A 24,690-nucleotide genomic window follows, 5' to 3' on the forward strand; every position below is an offset into this window, starting at 1 on the left:
GTTTTCCGGATCCACACTGACGCGCAGCTTTCTCCAGAGCGCGCTGCGGAAAAGAAGTTGTGCAACCAGTAAAACCACCAACGAGTGGAGAAATCCTTAAACGTCATGCGAGTTCCCGGAACTCTGCAGACAGACTTCAGCAGTTTTCTCGCTAGATCTTAACCCGGTGAAGTCCTGCCGACATCGACCCGCCGGAGGACCACAGCCGTCCCCTTCATGCCGGTATGTTGTGTGTTCGTGACCCGGCCAGCCCGGAGGTGTCCGCCCGTGCGGATCACATGGCAGCTCACTGTCACGGTCGTCCGCTGGGCCGTCAGCGTGAGGATGAGGATGATACTCTACCGTAAACACAGGATCTGGCGGAATTTTTTATTTTTATTGTAATTTTTTTTTAGATCTGGTCAGGTGTGAAGACATTTCATAAAAAAAACAAAAATCTATTCTATTCTAACTAGAAGGATGAACGCAGGAAGACATTCATGGATGTCCCAACAAACCCCATGCAGGTTTCTGACGAGCAATGAATGAAAGAAAGCTGTGATAATAAATGTGTGGAACGTTAGTTCAGCATGGCAGCGTTTAACGTAGAGATGAAGGGACATTATTTCTAATGCGGTAGGATACAATTAAACTCCTGATTTGTTTATTCTCTTAGCTGTGTGAAGCAGTTCTAGTTACAGTTTGGGAAGAATCTTACATTATATTACAGCAACAGTGGTTGAATGAGCAGACTGTCATAGTAAGATCACTATAGTCAGTCTGTGTCAGACTGTAGTAGTAATGCTACTGTAGGAGAACTGTCAGTGTGTGTGTCAATGTATGTGTCAGTGTGTGTGTCAGTGTGTGTGTCAGTGTGTGTGTCTGTGTGTGTGTCACTTGACAGGTCAAGTACACACTGGAGTAGAGTGATGCCTGTGTGTGTAACTCCACTGCAAAATATTTACTGACACTGATGTTCAAACTGAATGCGCTTACAGCTGATGAATCTTGTTCCACAAACCTCCTGCTTCACTGTGGTGGGTAATAACACCTCACTAATAATGACAGGAGTATTTTTCTCTGTTGTAATGGCTGACATGCCTACCATTTGTATTAGTATTGATAAATGTATGCAGTGCGTCGGGCCTTAATGCCCTCATTCTTCTGAATGCTTGGAAGTAGAAGGTCACAGGCTTTAGTATATTTGTGCGATTATATTTTTTTTATTGCGCTAACCACCTGTAGCGTGATGTGCGACCCTGTGGCCCTCATGATGCACTACTTGCCATTAAGAGCGAGCGTGCAGGAACAGAGCAGGGGTTTGCTGTCATCTCCCAGTAACCCTGGCCTCTAGAGTGGATGGACAATAGCGTGGGCTGATCCTTGGAGCAGATTGCTCACAGGCTTCGTATAGAATGAATACAAGTAAATTAGCAGAAGCGGCGACTCACCTCCTGACAATAGAGGCATTTCCCGCTGGGATGGATAGCGGTGAAAACCGAGGTAACAAGCTCCTGAAAGCCATAATTGCTCGGCTGTAAAATGGGAAACCTATGAACAATAACAGAGCTACAATATCCTGTAATGATGAGATTATTTCTTTACAAGACACTTTTATGCTGTTACAGATGAACAAAAGGCTGTAATATTCAATCTGTGTGCACTGTCGCACACAGATTGATGGACGTATCAGTTTATAACCCTGGTTTACACAAACAATCTGGATGTGCGGCCTCCACACAGGCAGCAAGGGCTGAAAGCGTGAGGGTTTCTCTGGCTCTAACCGGTGGCACAGGGGCCGCTTTCAGGTCACGCTGGAGCCACGTCTATGTCACACTGTCAAGCTTTGGTTTAAAAATGTTTTGCTTAGCAGGAAGACATTTGTTATTCCTCAGAAGATTTAATTGAGTTCTTCTTCCTTGTCATTCCCCTCAGAAGCCTAGTGTGTGCCGTGAGTCATTATGAGATGTCGTCTCCCACCTCCTCCTTCGTGCAAATCGAGTTCGATGATATCCTGTTCTATGAGAACTGCGGCGGCGGTAGTTTTGGAAGTGTGTACCGAGCCAAGTGGATCTCCGAGGACAAAGAGGTGGCAGTGAAAAAGCTGCTCAAGATTGAAAATGAGGTAGGAGAATTAATTGCCTGTGGTTTTCATATACATTTTAATTGTCAGAGGAGTAATCATTTTAATAACTACCCCCTTTAGAGGATGTGGAGACTTCTGTACACGTCACTCATTATACTCCCACGCTCGTAGAATTGCGCTGCATAAGAAACATTATTATCAAATAAAAGAATGATTCGAGTGATTCTTGAAATCCCTTTGAAAGCTCAGGCTCATTATTTCGAAAACAAAAAAGGTTATCCTTGAAATCACTTCAGTGAAATTATACTACATTTGTTGGCCTGAGATGTTCAGAGAATTAACCATCATTTGTCTCCTTTATGAAAAATCAGAGATAACCATTCAGGTTCACTCAAGTGATGGAGCGATGATGGTTCTGTTAAACATCTTAATGTCATCCTCTCACTCTGACACACTTACTGTCTTAATCATAGAGTTAAATGAATTGTTTTCTGAGGGTTCTGATCTCAAAGATAACTTGCACAATGAACTTCCTGGCCTATTATTATATTAATTCATTTTTTCTCTATGTACTTATGCTATACAGTATATACAGTACTCCCCTTATCCCCCCCCCGGCCTGCATGTATGGTGGTGCAGAAAATTATCTAAGTAGAGACGCGTTTTTCATGGAAATGCCCTAATCCGTTCCAAGCCCCAAAAATTTCCAACATAAATCTTTTATTAAGCATGAAAATGCATCAAAACATGTAACAAATACATGTTACGATTAGATTATTGCACAATAAAAGAGAGTTGTGCATAACGTAAAAAACAAAGAATAGAGTAAAGAATAATAATGACGGTCATTTACCATTTAACTGCTGTCCTCGTTGTTTTTTGCCCTCTTTGGTTCATGTGCTCCTCTCTCTCGATGCTGAACAACAGAATGAATTCCAGTCCTCCTTTTGAACTTCTCCAACCACCCAGACGATACCTTAAACTCCTTAAACTTCCTTTTGTTTTAATAACGTGGCGATTGTAGATGCATTACGGCCATATTTTTTTGGCGAGATCAACCAAACGCATCCCTCTGTCATGCTTTTCTATGATCTCTTGCTTTGTTGGTAAGGACAAAAAAACTCTTTTCTTTGTCTTTTCTTTTCCTCCGTCACTTTCTTGGGGTCCATAGTGAATACTCAAAAAGTTAATACAGTATATTTGCGCAAAACTATCAGAACACCTCACGGGTCGAAAGCTGAATGACGAGGACTCTGCATACACACCAATCTATCTCCACACAGAGGTAGAGTGGCATCTCTCTTAGCCAATGGGATGCCAGGAAGTTACTAGGTAATAGCCAATGGCAGAGCAGCTATTTGAATGTTGCGTTCAGGAACCTGTGGGAGCTGCGAGTATCAGCCGATACTGTATTTTTTACCTTACGTAAGTTGAAATTTCTTTCGTAAGTAGAGGTAATATTTTCCTGCTGAGAAATTTCGTAAGTAGAAAATTTCGTAAGTAGAGATATTCGTAAGTAGAGGTACCACTGTACATGGCACTAAAAGGATGAATAATGTTGACTCTGTTTCTGTCCTGATGAGGCACGTCACAGTAATTACACAATACAGTAATTGTGAAATTTATCTGCAAAAAAGTAGCCAGATTAAGCAGAAATGTAATTTTTCCGTCACTGTCCTGATGTTGCATTCCATCACGTGATGCGACTCGTGCTCTTTAACGTCATCATCTTTTATTTTGTCATAAATACAGAAAATAAAATTGTTTTTGTTGAAAAATTGTTGTTTATTTGACACTGGTCTTGATTTCTCACTGAGCATCTTTTCAAAACCCACATCAGTGCTGCTTTAACAACTTTAACAGCACTGATGTTGGCATGTTTGCATGCTTACGGTAGCATTTCTTACTAGCTATGGAATTTAGACACTGATTTCTGTGTCCATCTTCTTCTTCTTTTCCTTCTGTTGTTGTTGCTCAGGCACAAATCCTCAGTGTCCTCAGCCACCGAAACATCATCCAGTTCTATGGCGCCATTGTTGAGGCTCCAAACTATGGGATTGTCACAGGTAAGATGATTTTTGCATTCATATCCACCATATTGACATTGGCATCGACAGAGTAGGATTACAGAGACAATCATACATCAGAGCAGCTGGGTTGACCCGTGATAGAAAGAAGCAGCAGCTGAAATAGTTAACCTGTGTCCCACATGGACACGTTTCTGTGGGATCAGTGGTAAATGCTGGAGGTTTCAGAGAGAGCACACATTGATGCCCTGTTTGTGGTTGTCTGTATCAGAGGCTTAGCGGAACAAAGTATGTGAAGCAAGGGGCCCTCAATGCCTCGCTGCAAACACGGACTGTAGAGGCCATGCACTGTATTTATTATCAGATATGAATTGTAAGTAGCAGTACACAACCTCAATAACTTAAATAAATAAAATACATCTGTGTTGGAGATCCTGTCAAATTCATGCTGGTCTTGTAGATACTTGAGTGTTACACGCCATTATGACAATTGAGATTTGCAGTTGTACAGATAGAAAAGTCTGATTAAATAGGATGTTTTTATTAAAACAACAACACTCCTTAGATCAGCATTAGATCATCAATGAAAAAAACAAAAACGATTAGATGGAAATTTTACCTGCAGCGTTTGTGACCTTGGGTCTTTGGGATGACTCAGATCACCTGAGCTTGTGTCAATACTTTGCAAACCGAACTCAGTTATTACACATTGTTTTGTTTTGTCTTTTCCTTAAGCTCCCATGCAGTTCCGGAAATTATAATATCACAACTTTGAGGCTGGATGGGAGAAGGCTTTTGGGTTTTTACTGGATTTTAACCATGACATTGTTGTTAATTTTGTGTCTCCTTACTAGTCTTTACCAGATGTTATGGTTGCTTGTCTTTATTTTAGTAGATACCAAGTCTCTTTTTGAAAAGGTGTGTCTGTAGTTGAAGTTGTGGTGGTGTTTTGTTTGCCTCATACAGGTGCGACACTGTGAGGCCTAATAATGACATTCAGGGTTTTTATTTGGGGCACCAGCCTATTCACCAGATGTCGTATATAGGGACTTTTAATGTCTCAGCCCTAAAATGAACACACTAACAAAGAAAAGGCATAGAAGTAATTTACATCCAACATTCCCATAATTCCCAACATTCCACGGCTAAATATAACACACACAAGATGTTCTTGGTTCCACTGGTCAGGTGCATTGGTTTTAAATAGGTATATACAAACAATAAAGAAACAAATTTAAGCTCATTGTTCAGTTATGGTTGCTAAATAGGATGGTTATCTAGTGCAGTAAGATGTCTCTATTTGGCAGTTCCAGTTGCTTCCATCTGTAATTTACATGAAAATAATCTGTGTTCAGTGAAAGATTAAAACTAGAAAACTAAAAAAATAAAATGAAGAGTAAAGCAGAAATGTACATGAGTTAAACTAAAGTTTTCAAATTTGTGGTTCACTGGGTTCATTGGTATCCAGGATTTCCAAGTTGTTGTTTTTTTAGTTATTTGAAATTAACTGCATGATTATAAAATCAGACTGTAAAAAATACAAACAGAAGTAAATAACCCCCCAAAAACTGAATAAATTAGATAAATCAATCACAGTTGTTCAACTTTGATTGTCTGCAGTTAAAATTATATTGCTGGCAAATAAGATTGAAAGTCAGAATGGGAAATAATGTGTAACTGTCTCCCAATAATAAACAATAAACAGTTAAAATATTATAATGCAGCATGAACAGGTTGGGATCCAAATAAATGTGTGAATTAATTTAGAAATGTTCAGTCGGCTGTAGTACTGTGTTTGTTTGATGAAAATTTAGATGTTTCCCCACCACAGTGATTCTCGTTTGTTTGGATGAACTACTTGTCGCTGTGCTGTGAAAAACCCTTTATAAAATCTAATTGGTGGCTAAAAGCAAACAGCAACAACAAAAACCTCACTAAAACAAAACGAGGAAACAAGGAAACAAAAACATAGCCTTCTTAAAATGCTTCAAATTTTTATTTGGCATTAAAAAAGTCAGAGTATTTGTGTGAAGACAATGAAGTGATTCCTGTATGACACACCCAGAACAGTATTGGCTGCAGTCTTTTCAGGTCAGATCTATAACCTCAGTGAGTCTGAAGTTAGGGAAACTTTCTTTGCAGATTCACCATCTGCAAAGATGAAAGCTGTGTTTCTCTGCTTTCGCCTTTAAAGTTATGTTTGGACATTTTAATCAGATAACTGAAGATGTGTTGACAGGAAATGTAGGACCAACAGGGGGAGAAGACATCTGTCTTATGGTCAGGAAGAAAACCATAATACACTGCCACTTGAATTTTGCCAGATTCCATGAGGTCAATCCTTGAATATTTTTATGCTGTGAATAACAGAGAAAACAGGTTTTCCAGAAGCCTATTAGATAAAATCTGTTCTTAAGGTTTCACTTGTGTTCTTATGCAAAAAAGCTTTCTTGTTGAAAGCTTTGTGAGAAATGAAGGGAGCTGGACAGTGAGACAGCATTCATGGTGCGTCCTTCACTTATTACCAATGAATGAAAACAGCCATGTGACAACTTATCAGCGACTGTAGTATTTTACAGCTGTGAGAGAGAACTGTTGTTGAGGAACCTGTTGGCGCCCTTTATCAAAGCAGAATCTAATTAGCCCCAGATTCATCAAAAATGGACATGTCGTGTCTCATCGGTCCTGTTAGAAATTTCCTTTCTCTGTTGACATAGCGTGTCAGGAAGTTCGCTTTTCTGCCAGCCAATGTCTACAAAAGCCAATACCTTTTGATGAGACTTTATTGTCTCATGGATTTAACAATACCCGCTGTCACTCTGCAGCATCATAAACCTGAATTCATTAAGCGTTTTCATTGTCGGAGTGCGTATTTGTTCACCTGTGAGATGCAGAACCAGGCTGTTCGTTGTTTCTTACAAATTGGTTAAAACACATTGAAGGACTGACTCTGAAAATGAGACTCCTTGTAAAGTGAAAGGAAAGGTTACAACAGAACCACAGCTATCTTTGGAATGTCGTTGAATGCAATGGGGTGCAAAGTACAGAAGCAGACGAGTGCTCACTTGCACATAAAGGTGAAGTAAGGCCAGCCTATTTAATCACACACATATAATTACACGTTTACATATGTGGCTTTAATCAAAAGTCTTGCAAATGTATTTAAAAAACCCCAATGGTTTCCAGTCTTGGTGCTGCAGCAGTTTTAAATGACTGTTGGAACATAATTGGGTTTTTATGTACAAATGGTGGTTTCCTATTTTTTTAGCTGATCTGGTTGTGCTTGTTTATGTCCTTTAAAATTAAAATTAGAGTTTCATTTTGAGAGGTTATTTTGCAAAAGAATAGACTATAAAGCAATGGTAATTTATAAATAGTAAATGTGTGAAACTTTCAAGGTCTACTGTGTTGTGTTTTTGCTATATTAGATAACAATATATGGGCTGATGTTTGGTTACATTTTTATTAAATTAATTACATTCCACACACAGTATCAGTGACATGAGGAAGCTGTAAAAAAGACATTGGTTTTCAGTCCCCCCGACAGAATTTGTAATTCTGTGCTCACATAATTAAACTCATATGTGAACAATTAATGCCTCAAGATAACAACAAGACATTTGAACTTCACTGTTACCCATGTCCAGTGTTACATACATGTTACATTCATATGCTCGCTGCAGAGTATGCGAGTGGTGGGTCGCTGTACGACTACCTGTCCAGTGAGCAGAGTGAAGAAATGGACATGGGACACATCATGAGATGGGCAGCAGAGATCGCCAGAGGTAAATGTGATAGGTTCTTACAGAAAATACAGTATTTTCTTTATAAGTACTTTTATGCTTTTTGAGACATTGAAAACTTTTACTTCTTCTGAGGTAAATTTTGGATGTGCTGAATCTGTTAGGCTAAAAATAGTAATTTACATATTGTTGCATTGTATTAAAATAGTCTTGTATCAAGGAATTTATTTCATAAATTAGAGGGAATGAAAGTGTGACGTTACGGATATCAATACATGTACTTGAAATACAGAAGAAGGAGTAGCAGGCCTTCGAGGAAAAGAAGAAGGAAAAGACAAAAATGAGGAAGTTCGAGACAATATTTTACAGAATTTTTAAATTTTTCTGTTAACTTCTACTGAGAAACTATCCGATTTTCTGTCAAATTAACTTTTAAATGAATTTGTATGAATGAGTGCTTTTGTGTAAGATTATGGTGAAACACTGAAAGCTGCAAATTCCCTGCTTTCCTTATGTTAAAGTTTGTTTATTTCATATTCAGTAACTGTATTGTGGGAGGGCAGCATTTTGCAGAAAAATACAGATTTGTTTCAGATGAATCCATTCTGGAATGATGTTGGTTTTCTAAATATCAGCAAAATTTACTAAGTAGAAACATGATTTGTTGTCAAAGCATTTAACAGTTTTATTAAACAAGAAAAAAGGTTTGACTTTCACCAAGTGTGAAAAAGTGCTCTGCATAGATTTGGAAATATGAATAATTAAGTCTTTTCCTTAGCAAAGCTCAGCTCATTGCTGCTCTGTGACACTATTTAAACAGGATGACATTTTTGTCTTGGAACAGTATCAGTTTGAAAATACTGCCATTAATCAGAGCTACAGGATTATGTACTGTATGAAATCAACTGTCTAATGATATATGTTTATTTCCACTTCAGGAATGCACTATCTGCATTCAGAAGCCCCCGTTAAGGTGATCCATAGAGACCTAAAGTCAAGAAATGGTAATAAATCAATAAATTAATTGATTTTGAGCATAATTTGTTGAAATTCCTATATATATATATATATATATATATATATATATATATATATATATATATATATATATATATATATATATATATATATATATATATATATATATATAAAATACTAAATATTTAACTTCTCTTTCAGTTGTTTTGACAGCAGAAAAGGTTCTCAAGGTATGTTTTTATTATGATTTATACCCTATTAAGTTTTATGTTGGTTGTATTTGCTTTGACCTCTTTTTTCATATTTTAAAGGAGTGAGCATGAGACATTGACATTTTATTAATCTACCTAACATGAACACAAGAGGGCAGTGAATAACTTAGCAAAGGCGTCAGACCGCTCCAGTCTCACTGGTGTGCTTTTCTTTGTGTGATTAATTGATAAGAGTAGTAGTCAAGACATTGTCAAAAACTCGTGACAGTAACTCTACATGTCTTTCCTGTTTCCTCTCCCTACATGTCATTCTAATGTCATATATATTACTGAAACCTGCTATATGTCTCCTTATAATATGAGGTTAATTTTCTTTTGTACAGATAAAGACAGATGTATGTGATAAAGTATATGGTCATATATTCTTAAATGAAGCTATAGCATTGTGGCTACATTTTCCTACGACACGACATTGACACAAATCGCTTTTGAATCCAGATGCACGGAAATATTCATGTTAATAGTACAACCAGTCGCACTGACAGATTCAAATGAGATAATCTGATTTTATTAGTGCATTTCAAACATAATGGCATCAACAGTAATCAATGGATGGTGGTTGTACCAAAATTGTGACAGTAATTTCCACTCGGTTGTCTTCACTTCAGATCTGTGATTTTGGGGCATCAAAGTTCCTGACCCACACGACTCACATGTCTCTGGTGGGAACGTTTCCTTGGATGGCTCCGGAGGTGATCCAGAGCCTACCTGTGTCTGAGACCTGTGACGCTTTCTCTTATGGCGTGGTGAGTGGCAGGAAGGGGAAATGCGTAATCAGGTTATTGTTTTGGTGGATATTGCATTCTTTGTGACCAAGACAGTGTCTTGTACAGTTTAGTTTGATTTTAAATATAAGAATAAGTGTTCTGAAAAAGTAATCACGACTCATGAGTACTTTAAAGAACAGTATATAGGCAGAGGAAACAAAAAATAAGCCTGTGGTCTCTCTCAGTCACTACAATGTCTTCCAATTCATAACATGATTCAGCATGAGAAAAAGTTAAACTTCTGTATTAATTGATCTATTAATTGTGTTATATCTAAAAAAAACAATTCAAGTATTTTTTATTGTACTGAATGTGAAAAACTAGGGGTCCATTATCTTTGAAATACAATGAATACGACAACGGGCAAAGGAGCTCACGAACAACAAGTGATTAACTAAGCTTTTATTAGTGTGAGATACAAACATGATTTGAGAAAGATAAATATCAGTTGTATTTCTTTGTTCTTTTTTCTGAGAAAACCATTCGTCGGCTGTGAATGATGTCCTGCATGTTGACAGACCATATAACCCGTTTGTTTAGTGACCTTGTGTTTGACTACTGTGACAGGTGCTTTGGGAAATGCTCACCAGAGAGGTTCCCTTCAAAGGCTTGGAGGGTTTACAAGTGGCTTGGCTTGTGGTCGAGAAGAATGAGGTACTCCAGTGCTACATGTTACACATCCAGTACATTCATGCTTCATGTTTCCGACAAATAAACCTTCCTTCAAACTGAAATATACAGATTATTCAGGAAATATCTGAATTGTAGTATTTAAATATCTCTTTCTGTGACCTATGCTGTGAAGGAAACTGTTTGCCCAGGTTTGGTAAATATATTAATACCACTGTCACATCTGTGTGGTAAACATGAACCTGTAGCCAGAAGATGGTTAGTTAGAGAATTCTTCCACATCTGATTTATTTCTGTCACACCGCACCTATATCTAATGTACTTGCAAATGCTGCTGGTGACATGCTGGCTCTTTCAACTGCTAACTCAGCTCAACTTCACCATCCTACAGATTGTAGCATAATTTGCATTTAATGGACGAACACTTGCAGTGATTAGCTGTCGGTACATCCAAGTGAATTATTTTTCTAGATGTACAGCAGTAGCTCAGTCCACCAGGTCTTCAGCTGGGGACCAGAGGGTGGTTGGTTCAAGGCCTGTTGGGACCAAACACATTTGGATTGACTGCAGATGGGACCTTGAGCAAGGCAACGCCCCCCTACAAGTTGGGGCGCACTAGGATTTAGCTGCCGATTGCTTTACCTCCCACTGTATATATATTGTATATATTGATTACAGAACCCTTGTGTGTGTGTGTGTGTGTTTCACGGGTGAACGACATGCAGGCAACCAGTGGGGACGTGTGACACAGTTAGCTGGGCTAACGATAACTGGCTAAAATGTGTAGATATACAGCTAATAGAAAGGTCAAAGAGTAAAAACTTGTAAAGGAAGTGAATGGGCACTTGCTCCAAAATGTAATCCTTTGACTTTGATGCATTTCAGTTTGACACTGACTGTGTTTCAGAGGTTAACCATCCCCAGTGGCTGTCCTGCCAGCTTTGCTGAGCTGTTGAGGAAGTGCTGGGCAACAATCCCAAAAGTAAGTGCTCTGCTAAACTTTGCCTACAAATCAACATGTATATTTTCAATGAATGAAATAGATCCATGTAATGTTTGTATGTTGGTATAGGAAAGGCCAATTTTCAAGCAGATCCTCTCAACTTTGGAGTCCATGTCTAAAGACAGCCAACTTCCTCAACAGTGCAACTCTTTCCTTCACAACAAGGCTGAATGGAGGTAATGAGATGAGCCATTCTGTCAGCACAGTAAATGTATTTATAACTCTCTTTTTGCACTAATATACTGCCTTTGCTTAAGTGCAACTGTTTTCAAAGAATGATGTGGAAATGTAGCTAATGGAGCCAAGAAATGAAGACTCGAGATCATGCATATAGATCTTTAATAATTACATTGATAGCTACATAAAGGCATGAAAACCTCCAAAGAATCATCCATCTGGATATACTTCCTCTCTTTACCCATAAGGCCCTAAAATAATCACCATCTTTTTCATGTAGAAGTGTTTAATTGGGTTGTATGAGCAGCTGGAGGTTTGGTGATGTTCAGCACAGCCTGAGTCTCAGCTGTTACTTTATTCTCTGTCTGCCTCTCTGCCGGGCTTCTGTGTGTGCCGGGTTTTTTTTTTCTTCATGGCGTTCTTATGGTGTCGTGTCCAAGTAGTGATCTGAGCAGGTTAGATTGGAAGACAGAAACTGAAAATGTGGGGCACATGTGATGTAACTCAAGAGGTTTGATACCTTAAGCTTAGCTGGACGAAGGCTTTTGGGTGATCAGAGCAGATGGAAGCTTCAGCATAAAAGAAAGAGGAACCTGGTGCTTACCTCAGATCACTGAGTTCTGTTGGGCTTTTGCCTGTTTTTTCTCTCATTTTCCTTACCAAGAACAGACATAACATATACAGTGCAGTGCCGCATGAAAGTGTGTTGAATGTGTGTTGAAATGCAGTCTAATGAAAAGTATATAATTTCAAGTAAACAATTTTTATCAGATAAAAGTAATGCCTTTGTGCTTGAAGGAAATTAGAGCCCATTTTTCAGGTGCACGTTGTACAAACATGACCCCTCGTGATATATGAAGTACTATCAATACTATTAGCCTGCAGACTAATGTAGGCACTGCTAAATGCTAACATCAACATGCAAATATACTAAGAGAAGCAATGCTAATATGTCGACGTTCACCAGGTATACAGTTACCATCCAAGTTATATAATTGTAATGTTGATCAGTCTTTAATGGAATAAAAATGGATGTTGGGCTTTGTTGGGGGTGTCCCTGGCCCCTTCTAGTTATTTTAGGAGAACATAATCAGTAATTTAATTTTGCTACCTTAAATTCTAAATAAGGTAGGCAATCATTTAACTTCCATTGGTATAATGCTATTTGTACATTGATGCATAAATTGACATAGCAGTAGTGATCAGGTGAATTTGTGATGACATGATCTCCTTCCTACTTAGACTCTGCTTTAATATCTCAACCAGAGACACTTTCAGTTGGAAATAAAATACTGTAACTTATTATATATCTACACATGACACAATTCAAAAGGTCTATTTCACATTAAATATCTCCTTATTTACCAATAAGTCTTTTTTTCAACATTTGATTTTGATATTTCCGCATTGATTTGAGTATCAGAACATTGGTTTTGACCACTGACCATTTTCAATGTTTGTTTTAGACCAGAAACAAACTGGATGTGAAGACAGCCCTCTAGTGTCAGACTCTAACACGCATTCTGCACACACACGCTCCCGTCAGCACAGAGATGCTCAAATATCCACCCGTAACGTCAAGAAATATTTTAACAGATCAACAGCAAGTCAGTTATTTTATCCAGTAGCATCCATCACTGATGAACTTTATACCTGACAGACAGACTACAGGGATCTCCTGGCACGTGTAAAACATTAAATAATTATGTTCTCCAGCAAATCCAAATATCCAATAAAAGAGTGCTGATATCTGTGATGTCATTAAGAATGAGAGGCTGTGTAAAACTTACACACACTTACACACTTAAATTGCACATGTATTCCCTCAATGAAAGACAGGGCTCACCTGTCAATCACAGCCCCCTTTCACGAAATGCTTCGTAAAATAAATAAAACCAGACTTTTCAGAAAAACATAAAATGTTATGACAACCGCCTGAAATCACATCGACCACGTTTTGTAAATGTTTATTTGAAGCCTACTCAGTTTTTGTGTGGCCTGTGTCACTTCTGTTATGTGGCTTGAATACGCACACTTGAATAATCAAAAGAGGCTGGCTTTTATATTTTTAATGCTGCAACTTGCAAGTAAGCAACAAAAACAGGCAATAAAATAAACAAATAAGGAGTGAACATATTCATAAGGTCGTGTGAGAGTTGAAAATGTTTGGGGGTTTTGTTGTCAGGAGGGTGGAAGAAGCAGAGGACTGGGATTTCCTGTCTGGAAGACGTTTATTTATCTTCACTAAGCCATTGTTGAGCTGAAGGGGATTTTCACAACAGGCTGTGCAGCGCCACCTGCTGGGCAAAATAGAAACCCCCAGTTTAATGTGATGAGTTTGTCCTCATTACTGGTCCTTAGCAAACAACGCTTCAGGGGCCTGGAACCAGCTCCGTGACATCACTGGTGGGTTTCAGAAGAGTCATCAAGGTGTTTTTAGATTTAATATTTTCTGATGGTCAATAAAGAACATGGAGTTCTGACTTTAAATATTGAACTGAAAGTGACACAGAATATATAAAAGTGAAAGGTGTGTTAGCTTGAATTCTAATTCACAAACATAAAAAAAAGGAAAACTGGATTTCAAGGATTAAACACATCATTTAATCCCAGCTTTGCATTGGATGACATCTTCCTTCATGACCAGCACTACATTTTGTTGTCAGTCTCTAATATTCCATCAAGTTTGGATCAGTCTGCAGCTGAAAATAACCTTCAAACAATCCACTTTTGAATCATATTAAAAACAACTGTGATTTTACTCAGAAAGAATTCTTAACATGGAATTTTTTTGACAAAAAGAAAAATGTTACCATCATCTTTACCATATCATACCTCACATTTATTACTGTTTACTGCAGGTGTGAGATTGAAGCCACTCTTGAGCGCCTGAAAAAGCTGGAGAGAGACCTGAGTACCAAAGAGCAGGAGCTGAAGGAGAGAGAACGGCATCTAAAGATGTGGGAGCGCAAACTCATTGAGCAGTCCAATAGCCCGGTGAGTTCCCCTCTGTGCCCTCTTCACCTTGACCCACCTTCAGCTTTGGGAGAGACGACACCGGATTTCAAGTGGCTGGTGTGGGAGCGTTTCACTGGTAAACTGCTGTTTTCATGGATGTTTCCTCAATCGCTTCAGAAGAGGGACAGAAATCCTGTGAAGTGGAAATGGTAAAGCAGTGAAATGAAAATGTGGAATGAAAAGTGTAGAAAGCTCATTATTAGAGGGCTATGGGTCAGCATGTGTTATTTGTCACAATGGATGTTTTTTTGCAGTGTAGCACATGATTGCATGGTGAGTGCATTTAGTGTATTTACGTCATGAAATGCATATGACTGAACACCACAATAGTGTACAGTATACATAGCCGAGGCTGACACTCCACAAAGCTTCGCTTCTATTCTATATTTTCCTGTTTCCTGCTTTCAGTTTCCCTTTACTATTCAGTTCACTAAATCACATCTTTGCTTTAAAATTGTCCACTTTTCTGTTTTGTACTTATTATGTGGTTTGAAACTGATCACTTCTTTTTTTTCCTATCCTTTCCTTTTTTCTTTTAGTGCTGTTTCCCTGCTCTCCACCTGTCTGTGCTGTTTTCTTGTGGCAGAAACAACAAAGTCGTTCTATCAGTGTAACAAGGACAAATCAAAGAGTTGAAAGATCTCATATCAGATCGCAGCCTTTAGTAAGACGGAGGGGAAACTGCCGTCCGTGATGAGAGGCTTTGAGGACGTGATTTCCTTGGACTTTGGCTCATGTGTCCTGCAGGCCAGCATGTCTTAGAGGTGTGTTAGAGCAGGACACATAATCACTGGGCAGGGGATGCTTCATTTGGTGACAGTAAATCTTCTTTTCCTTTCAGCTTTTCTTATCAGGGGTCGCCACAGTGAATCAGTTGCCTCCATCTAACCCCGTCTTCTGCATCCTCTTCTCTTACACCAACTACCTTCATGTCCTCTTTCACTACATCCATAAACCTCCTCTTTGGTCTTCCTCTAGGCCTCCTGCCTGTTCCATCCTGCCTGTACACACTTCTTCACCTCTTTTCCACACTCTCCATTGCTCTGGACTGTTGAGCCTAAGTACTTAAAATCCTCCACCTTCTTGATCTCTTCTCCCTGTAACCTCACTCTTCCACTTGGGTCCCTCTCATTCACACACATGTACTCTGTCTTACTGCGGCTAACCTTCATTCCTCTCCTTTCCAGGACAAACCTCCACCTCTCTAGCTTCTCCTCCACCTGTTCCCTGCTCTCACTGCAGATCACAATGTCATCTGCAAACATCATAGTCCATGGAGATTCCTGTCTAACCCCGTCTGTCAGCCTGTCCATCTCCATAGCGAACAAGAAGGGGCTCAGAGCTGATCCCTGATGCAGTCCCACCTCCACCTTGAACTCCTCTGTCACACCTACAGCACACCTCACCACTGTCTTACAGTCCTCATACATGTCCTGCACTGCTCTAACATACTTCTCTGCCACTCCAGACTTCCTCATACAATACCACAGTTCCTCTCTGGGCACCCTGTCATAAGCTTTCTCCAGATCTACAAAAACACAATGCAGCTCCCTCTGGCCTTCTCTGTACTTCTCTATTAACATCCTCAAAGCAAATACTGCATCTGTAGTACTCTTTTTTGGCATGAAACCATACTGCTGCTCACAAATGCTCACGTCTGCCCTCAGTCTAGCTTCAACTCTTTCCCATAACTTCATTGTATGGCTCATCAGCTTTATTCCCCTGTAGTTGCCACAACTCTGCACATCTCCCTTGTTCTTAAAAATGGGCACCAGCACACTTCTCCTCCATTCCTCAGGCATCTTCTCACTAAGATCCTGTTGAACAACCCAGTCAAAAATTCTACTGCCACCTCTCCTAGACACTTCTATACCTCCACAGATATGTCATCAGGACCGACTGCCTTTCTACTCTTCTTCCTCATCAATGCCCTCCTCACTTCATCCTGACTAATGACACACCAAGTACTCTCCCACCTGTCTCCCTGATCACATTAGCTGTAGTTGTCCAGTCATCTGGAAGCACCTCCTGACCACCCAGACCCTGTCTTAACCCCTTCCTAAAAGTCATGCAACACTCTTCCTTTTTTCAGCTTCCACCATTTTGTCCTTTGCCCTCTTCATCTTCCTCACCACTAGAGCCATCCTACACACCACCATCCTATACTGTTTGGCTATACTCTTGCCTACCACTACTTTGCAGTCAGTGACATTGAATAATGCTTCCAAACATCGCGGTCATTTAAAGCATGATTACTGAAGTACTTTGAAGGTTTTGTTGCTTATTTTATTGCTTCATTTATTAACTTCATACCTGGAAATCTTTGTATTCTCATATTCTGTCTTCAAATTTGTCCAGGTAATAATCATAGTATGTGTTTCAGAAATAGCTTAGTATATTATAGAACATATGGATTATATGTGTCATGCTATACATATAATTACTGTAATTGATGCATTTATGAATATTATGAATGTCATTTACTGTATGCCTAATGCACCAAATGTATAGTGTCATGCTGTGATGAAAAGCTCTATGTGAACCAGTTGCTTAGAGAAGGCCAGCCTTTTATGATGAGGTGACATTTTGCTGACATTAAGATTGGACAATTTGTCCTGAATGTTGTTGAGTGCAGTTGTTGAGATGCAGTCTCTTACTGGATGTAGAAAGAACATGTTTTCCTGCTGATTGACACAAGTTCAAAGCAACATGAGAGAAACATTGGTGTGAATCATCTTAATTCTCTTTTATTCAGCTTTTAATTAGTAAAAAACCCCCCAAACAAACAAGGAAATTAAATAATATTAAGATCTTGTCTCCAGCCTGTCACAATCTCCATCTTACAGGCATACTTCCCTTCAGTAGACAATTTTGCACACAGTATCACATTATATGGTCTAACTAAAATATTAGCCTCGAAGACCTGCACTTTACAGTGGAGAAAATTATATTAGTATTAGTGCTCAGTTAGGTATTATGCTTCATCTGGGAAGGACATGCTTACTTGAGCGTAGCCCATTAAATTGTCCCCTTTGCGTGTTATCGTCAGTCCGTCTTGTGGGGATGTAATTCTCTATATTCCTGTGTTGTAGCTTGTTCGCGTCCTGCCACAACCAAGATTTCCATTCAGTATTTGCCTGTAGTCCCGTGCCACAATGCACTACACATAACAATTAACACAGGCTCTCACAAATATTTACATGTTCCTGTGTGAAATCTAGAAAAGTAGAACGTATTGAAATGTCCAGCTTTCCCATCCTTTTGCCTGACTAGCTCTTACCAACATCACTGGACTAAATAAATCGGTATATTTAACTTCTCCGTCCATCTGTATGTGTTGATTTTATTAAGATAAGATAAAATAATCCAGTTGTGGTAATAGAACAAACGTTTTCATGACAATTGTGTTTTATTACCCAAACTTTTCTGATAGAGAGTGTGACTAATAACTTTTTTTAGCTGCTTTTTGGGATATCAACCGTATGATGCTTCATTACTCTGCATACATGGTTGACTATCATCCATTTAGTCCACATGGGGGCAGAATTGTGTGAACTAAAACTAACTCAGTGTTTTTTTTCTTGCAAATTCCAAAGACATGCCATGCACTTAAAAAAAAACTCTACTCTGCATTTTGCAGCTCAGATCTAAGCAGCTTTGTTAAAAGCATGTCGTGGATCTTAATAAAGGATGCTTCCTTTATTTATGGCAGCACATTTGTGAAATACAGAATGCTGCTTGAAAAGTAATGTCAAGTCATTCTTGCAAGATAGTGGCACAGTGCTTCTGAATCTGTTTACTTCCGAACGGCAGCGCTGGAGGAGGCGAAACATTTTGCAGGGCTGAGTGGCTTTATGAGGCTGCAGGCAGCATTGAAATGTATGGCAGAGACTGTCTAATGAGGCCGGCATTCAGTTAATAATCTGAGCTGTTATCAGATGTTGTAGGAAGGAGACAGTGAATGGAGATAACTCGTTCATTTAGTCATCTTTCCTCCAATTTTCCATTGCATTATTTCTGTCATTACACACCAGGCTCATGAGCACAATGATGAAATCTTTATTTTGGCTGCCACGTTTCTGCCTGATTACATTTAATGAGCAATGAATGATTGATCATTGAAATACATCATGTTAGATCAGTCAGATGGACATTTCAGTTTGATGGACTGTTAGAGGCGAGTCGTCTTATAATCACACAGCACGGTAACCGGAAAAATATTGGCTTCAACTATTCAAAAAAACATGGCTATTTTCCATTTGAATAACATTTTCTTAAATCTTATGAATCTCCTCCGTATTCATCCATGTTCTGTCACCGTTACTTCTATTTGTCTTCTTCTGTTTTCATGCAGTTACTGCCCACCCTTGATATCTACACATGGACAGAGGAGCATGTGGTCAGTATCACTGAGTTGGCCTTATAGCTGATGCATTAATTTAGATTATTTTCATACGTAATTGCTGTAAACTAATATAATGTAATTTTATTCCTTCAGTATTTTTGGATGCAGCAGATATTTGGCACAGGTTTGGTCCTTTACATTTAGTCGATCTTTAATCTGACTCTGACATCATGTTTTATTTGTTCTTTAAATCATCTGTATTTGTGTCTCAGGTGGCGGAGCATGTGGCTTGCTGCTGTATGCGGACCTGTTTAAAGAAAATCACATCACTGGAAAGAGGCTCCTGTTGCTCACAGAAAATGACATGCGGGACATGGGGGTCAAGTCCAAGGGTCATGTCATGCACCTGAAGGCAAGCCTCACACCTCACTATGTAGGTTTGACATATGCTTATAGACACTTGGGATTAATGTGATTTATATGTTTTCTCTTTTACAGTGTGAAATTGAAAAGCTAACTAATGATTATCTTGGTTTTATCCACTTCCCACCTCTGTTTAAGGTATACTCTTTCATCTTTATCCTCACAATAATGTTTTTGTTTTTTATTTTGTGTATCTTGTGTATTTGTTTTGTGCCTGAATGCATTTTCTTCCCAGGATGAGCTGGAAGAGGAGGTGGAGAAAAGTAAAACTGTTCATCTTGAGCTGGTGTTTGGATACCACTGGAAACCAGGAACGGGAAAATCTGTAATTTGGAGTGAACACACACACACACACACACACACACACACACACACACACACACACACACACACACACACACACACACACACACATACACACACACACACACACCGACTGCATCAATATGTTCTACGACTGTGAGAAGCTGATGTAATTCATCTTTTGATCCTGAAGCAAAATCACAAACTAGAGGGGCAAACCTTCACCAAAGCTATAAATAAATAAATAAAATCTGTGAACCACAACTTGTTCAGGATTCACCACCAAATCCAATCATTTCCTGCAAGTCCAAATCCTTATTAAGAGTATCATTGAAATGTGAACTTCATCAGACATTCCCTTATCATTCAGAGAGGCGGAGATGAAAACATTACCTCTGGGTTAAATCCTTTTTGATCAGCGATGTTATTACTTGTTAGCGTTTTTATTATGTTTTGTGTGAATTGCAAATAGATGTACAGAATCATGTTTTTTACATGACTGAATCATCCTCCTTGTGCTGAAGCTGTTTGTTCTGAGGATGCATGATGATGGTTGTTACTGTGACCATTGAAGGCATCACTAGACGTGCATAAAAGCAGACAAACATTTCATTCTCAGCCATGTACCACATCCACCTCTCCTCGCTCACAGCCCTTTGTTAGGGTCTCAAACTGTGGAGAAAGGGTGGCTCTTAACTTGCTGTTTGAATTTAATCAAAAATAGCCCATTTAGCCAGAAGTCATTTTCTTTTTAAAAGGCAAACGTTATTTAATCTTTCAGCTGTTCATTGTCCCATCATAAATAGTCCTCTTTCAGTGTGTTCGGCAGGGCTGAAACGAGCCCGCTAATTGCCTCCCATTTCTTCTGACATGTGGTGGTTTAGTGGGTAGAAAACACAGCAGGGAGAAGGAAACAGGAGGCTGAGAAAATGAGAGCTAATTATTTTCCCCTGCCTGGTGTCAGGTTCTGTGTCAGCCTTGTTTTTACAAACTGGAAGGTTTTTTTGCACTAAATAAAACAAACCCGCACGGCATTTTTTTTCTTTGCCCCTTTTTGCTGGCGATGTCATGGAAGCAGCTGCACTTCTCAAAGACAAAATGAGGGCCTGCGATTTTGCGGCCACCATCTGACAGCCACTGAGGGTCCCCTACTAATGAGGATACCACCGTGCAGCCAAGTGAAAGGTGCTGAATTATGTATGAGTTGTCATTAGACGCACTCGGGTCCTAGGCATCATTACCAGACATTGTTTCTGCTGGAGTGATTAGACTAGCATGGACCTGGGAGCCCCGGTGCGACCGTCCAGCGCCGACATTAGGCCTGCACGGTGCCACTGGTGTATTTCTGAGCCAGAGGCTTGCTGAAGCTTCCCCTTTGAGCCTTTTCCAGCCCCAGGGGACGATGCAGGAGAGGGTGAAGGCTCCTCAGATGAGTGTGTTAGTGCCACTCCTCTGATGTCTTTCTCTGTGATCACTACACAATGGATTGGCCTGTGCCATGAACCCTGTGTGGTTAAGCAGTGACCTGTGGTTCTGCGGCCAGCTTTGGGGATTTATCATTATTGCTTCGTCAGCATTCAGTATGCAGGAGAAGAGGGTGGAGGAATTAGATTAGGTTTGTGCCTCCTATTCAGGATTTGATGTGTCCTGCATGAAGCAGGAAAACCTTCACCTAAAATCACCGAGACTCCTCTTGTCAGTCACCAATTCTGCATTATTAAATGTTGTTAAATGTTTGACAAGGAATTTACAATCCTCATAAAAAAAATATTCCTTAGTGATTTTTTGAATGCTTCTCAGTCCTTTATAAAACTCTCATGTCAGAATGTCAGGACTGTTCCACATGAGGCTCTGCGGCCACTGGCTTTAAACTGCCTCTAGGTTGTGCTGTTGGTTTATATACAAAAGTAATCAAGTCCATATAGATTAAAGCAATTATCAACTTTCCATACAGACTTGTGTTTCTGAGTGCACTTGACTGGCGTTTGCTTACCATTAACCCTTTCTTTCCAAAGGATTGCAAATGGAAAATGTACATTGAGCTTGATGGAGACGACGTTGCAGTAACCTACATCAAAGATGTTGTTTTTAATGTCAACCGGCAGGATATGGAAGTGCTGCGTATGACTAAGGTGCTTCTCTAAACACATTTCTTTTATGTTAAGTATGGCTTAATTTTAAAATAAATATATATATATATACAGTATATATATAATTTTTTTTTCTTCCCCCCTACTCTGATGTCCCATGTTGCGTTGCAGCCACCTTTTGTAATGGACAAATGGATTGTGGGATTACAGCCAAACCAGCGAGTAGATTACACCGTCAACTATGAGGTGAGGCACAGAAGGCTTCTGAAATGTGAACACACTATAACATTAAATGTCCTTTAATTGACCGTTTGTTTTTTTCTTTACTTTTTAGAATGATGTCAAGTCACCAAAGACCACCAGACACAGCTGTCCGGTGACGTGGAGCCCTAGTGGTGGACAAGATGAATTTAAAATTGTGGACCTGGTCATTGAAACAGCACCAGCTGACATCAACTGCAACCCTCGAGACAAGTGTAAATCTGGTGAGCACTTAATTTTATTTATTGCTTCACAGTACAAAAGCAACAATCATCACTGCTGGATAAAAAACAAACAAACAGTCATTATTGTTTTTCTAAAAACATTCAATGGTGTAAAATACATAAGATGACATTGTTTTTTATTTATTTGTATCTTCTTTCTTAGATATTGATCCCAGATGGATGTACAACTTAAGGTTGAAGCAGATCATGAATGAGAAATCCCAGCCAAAGTCTTCTCCTCTGACTGCCTTCACCAGCGCTGAAGCCCGTACTCTGCCTCAGTTCCTGTCTGCACATGAAAGTCAAGAATTTACTTATGCTGCAGCCTTGCGTCGCTCTCCCAGCCGCAACCACATGTCTCCCTGGACGGACTCACGCAGCTCCTCGCCTACCGCAAGCTTGTCATCCAAGCTCTCCACTCTCCATCTTGGGTCAAAGGGCAGCAGTCCATCAAGCACTACGTCAGAGAGCACGTCAGAGAGGGAACGAGAGCGCCCGCTCAGTGCTGGGGTAGTTTATGACCACCGGAAAAATAATTTTTTAACTGTGGGCGCAGGGCAGGGTAGGGGTCATGCATGGACTGGTGCGAGAGGTAACTATCATCAAAATAAAACTAGCAAGGCCTGGCGACAGCCAGGGCGGCCACGCTCCAACAGTTACAGTACTCCACCACAAAACCACCCCTTCATGATACCAGGTATATTGTCTGTGACTGGAAATCCCAACGAGGCAAAAGAGGGTGCCAAAGCCAGCGAGGGAGGGTGGATTAAAGTAGAGCGACCTAAGAGAACATCACGTCAGGACAATAAACAGGCCAGAGGTTGGCAGAGAAGAGGGGGCCGGGGAGGACGAGGTGCTGGTGGAAGGACTTAATGTGGGTCGCATCGGAACTGACAGCAACTTGTTTACTAAACATGTGATGAGATGGTTTTACATATAAAACCCTTACATGATCAGAAGTGTGCTGGTTATTGTGAGAGAATCAAATTTCTGTGATGTAAATATATAAAAGTTTTTCATTATAAAAACAAGGTCCTGTTAGATTGATAAAAATGAACCTTTGCATGTGTATTACTACTACTAAATGCTACTACTGGTAGTGGTAGTAATAGTGCTACTAGTAATACTAATGGTAGAAGTAGTGCTAAAAGTAGCAGTAGTATTAATACTAATAATAGTATTAAAATGTTCTGCACAATCTACTCTCCACAGCAGTTTTTTCAATAGTTTTTTGCAGCGTAGCAGAAGTCATTGAAGACTAAGGGTTTATCCATTTTAATGACAAATATATATTCCATAGCTACATCTTTTCTGTGTTGTGAACAGCTTTCTCACTACCAAAACACGTTATTTTGCATGTTTATTGTAGAAATTGTGAGCTAACATAGAAACCAAAGCAAAAATTAATTGTAAATTAACTACATTTTACAATATCAACATTTTAAAAAAATATCACGGATGCATTTGGACTCACTGCTGAGAACATATTTTCATTTCTGTTCGGGGAGGAAAGAGGGCAGGTGAGGCAGAGTCCAGAACATTTAGTAATTACATGGGACCGTATGGCATTGCACCTTTCCCTCTCTGACACAAAGTGATTTACATCCATTCTCAGGACACAGTAACTTCTTCTTCCAATGTACTCCACTTCTCTGCCCCATAGAGGAATTATCTTCCTAATGGAGGTGGAACATTTATGACTTGCAGCCACATGATCAAATGTCTGGACACATCTGCAGAAGATTGCCAGGGATGGCTCATGCATGCAAAAAGATTGTTTCCCACATATATTTCAAGAGAGGTCATATGCCCATTCAAGCATATTGCAACAGTAATGGACTCTCTTGTGATCAGTAAAATACATTTAAGAACAATAGTGAGATATACAATATATATATATATATATATATATATATATATATATATATATATATATATATATATATATATATATATATATATATATATATATATATATATATATATATATATATATATATATATATATATATAATGCTCCAAAATGCTCCACGGGCATCTGACAAAAATGGTCTTAAAGTAACTACAAACAATTCTGTTCATGTAGTCAGCTAACAGAACTATCACTTCTCTAAAATTTATTTTCCACTTGCTCTTTTGACAGGTGTCTCTTCCTTTAATGTTAGCCTTTTGCCCAATCTCACGATTTCTTAGCTTTCTTTCTCCAGTTAGCCTGCTAACCTTCATCTATGGCTTCACAATGCCTGCCCAACGCAATCCATGTTTTGCCAACACAAAGTCGTTACGTCACCGTGTTGATTTTGGACTACGTTGGGTGCGCTTGATTTATAATTTCAATACATTTGTTTTCATATGTTTTGGTAT

At 39.3% G+C, this 24,690-nt stretch overlaps 1 protein-coding gene across 1 annotated transcript; it reads left to right on the forward strand.

Annotated features, from left to right (window-relative positions):
* Positions 1-63: 63 nt before the first annotated feature.
* Positions 64-23,285, forward strand: map3k20a (mitogen-activated protein kinase kinase kinase 20a). The gene is made up of 20 exons (XM_068329563.1): positions 64-222; positions 1,915-2,104; positions 4,044-4,131; positions 7,776-7,877; positions 8,774-8,839; positions 9,015-9,043; positions 9,694-9,831; positions 10,420-10,506; positions 11,390-11,464; positions 11,555-11,661; positions 14,524-14,659; positions 19,035-19,079; positions 19,179-19,209; positions 19,298-19,437; positions 19,524-19,586; positions 19,684-19,773; positions 21,767-21,883; positions 22,013-22,087; positions 22,176-22,326; positions 22,490-23,285. The coding sequence occupies exons 2-20, from the start codon at positions 1,946-1,948 to the stop codon at positions 23,197-23,199; spliced, it is 2,409 nt and encodes an 802-aa protein (XP_068185664.1). The 5' UTR covers positions 64-222; positions 1,915-1,945; the 3' UTR covers positions 23,200-23,285.
* The last annotated feature ends 1,405 nt before the right edge of the window (positions 23,286-24,690 follow it).

The sequence above is a fragment of the Antennarius striatus genome, chromosome 12, assembly GCF_040054535.1.
Source record: "Antennarius striatus isolate MH-2024 chromosome 12, ASM4005453v1, whole genome shotgun sequence".
Taxonomy (NCBI): Eukaryota; Metazoa; Chordata; class Actinopteri; order Lophiiformes; family Antennariidae; genus Antennarius; species Antennarius striatus.

Bases quoted from the DNA above. Each gene is read 5' to 3' on its own strand.
- map3k20a (XM_068329563.1), top strand. From the start codon at position 1,946: ATGTCGTCTCCCACCTCCTCCTTCGTGCAAATCGAGTTCGATGATATC. The intron at 19,587-19,683 runs GTATACTCTTTC...TTTTCTTCCCAG, and splicing joins ACTTCCCACCTCTGTTTAAG to GATGAGCTGGAAGAGGAGGT. The intron at 19,774-21,766 runs GTAATTTGGAGT...TTCTTTCCAAAG, and splicing joins AACCAGGAACGGGAAAATCT to GATTGCAAATGGAAAATGTA.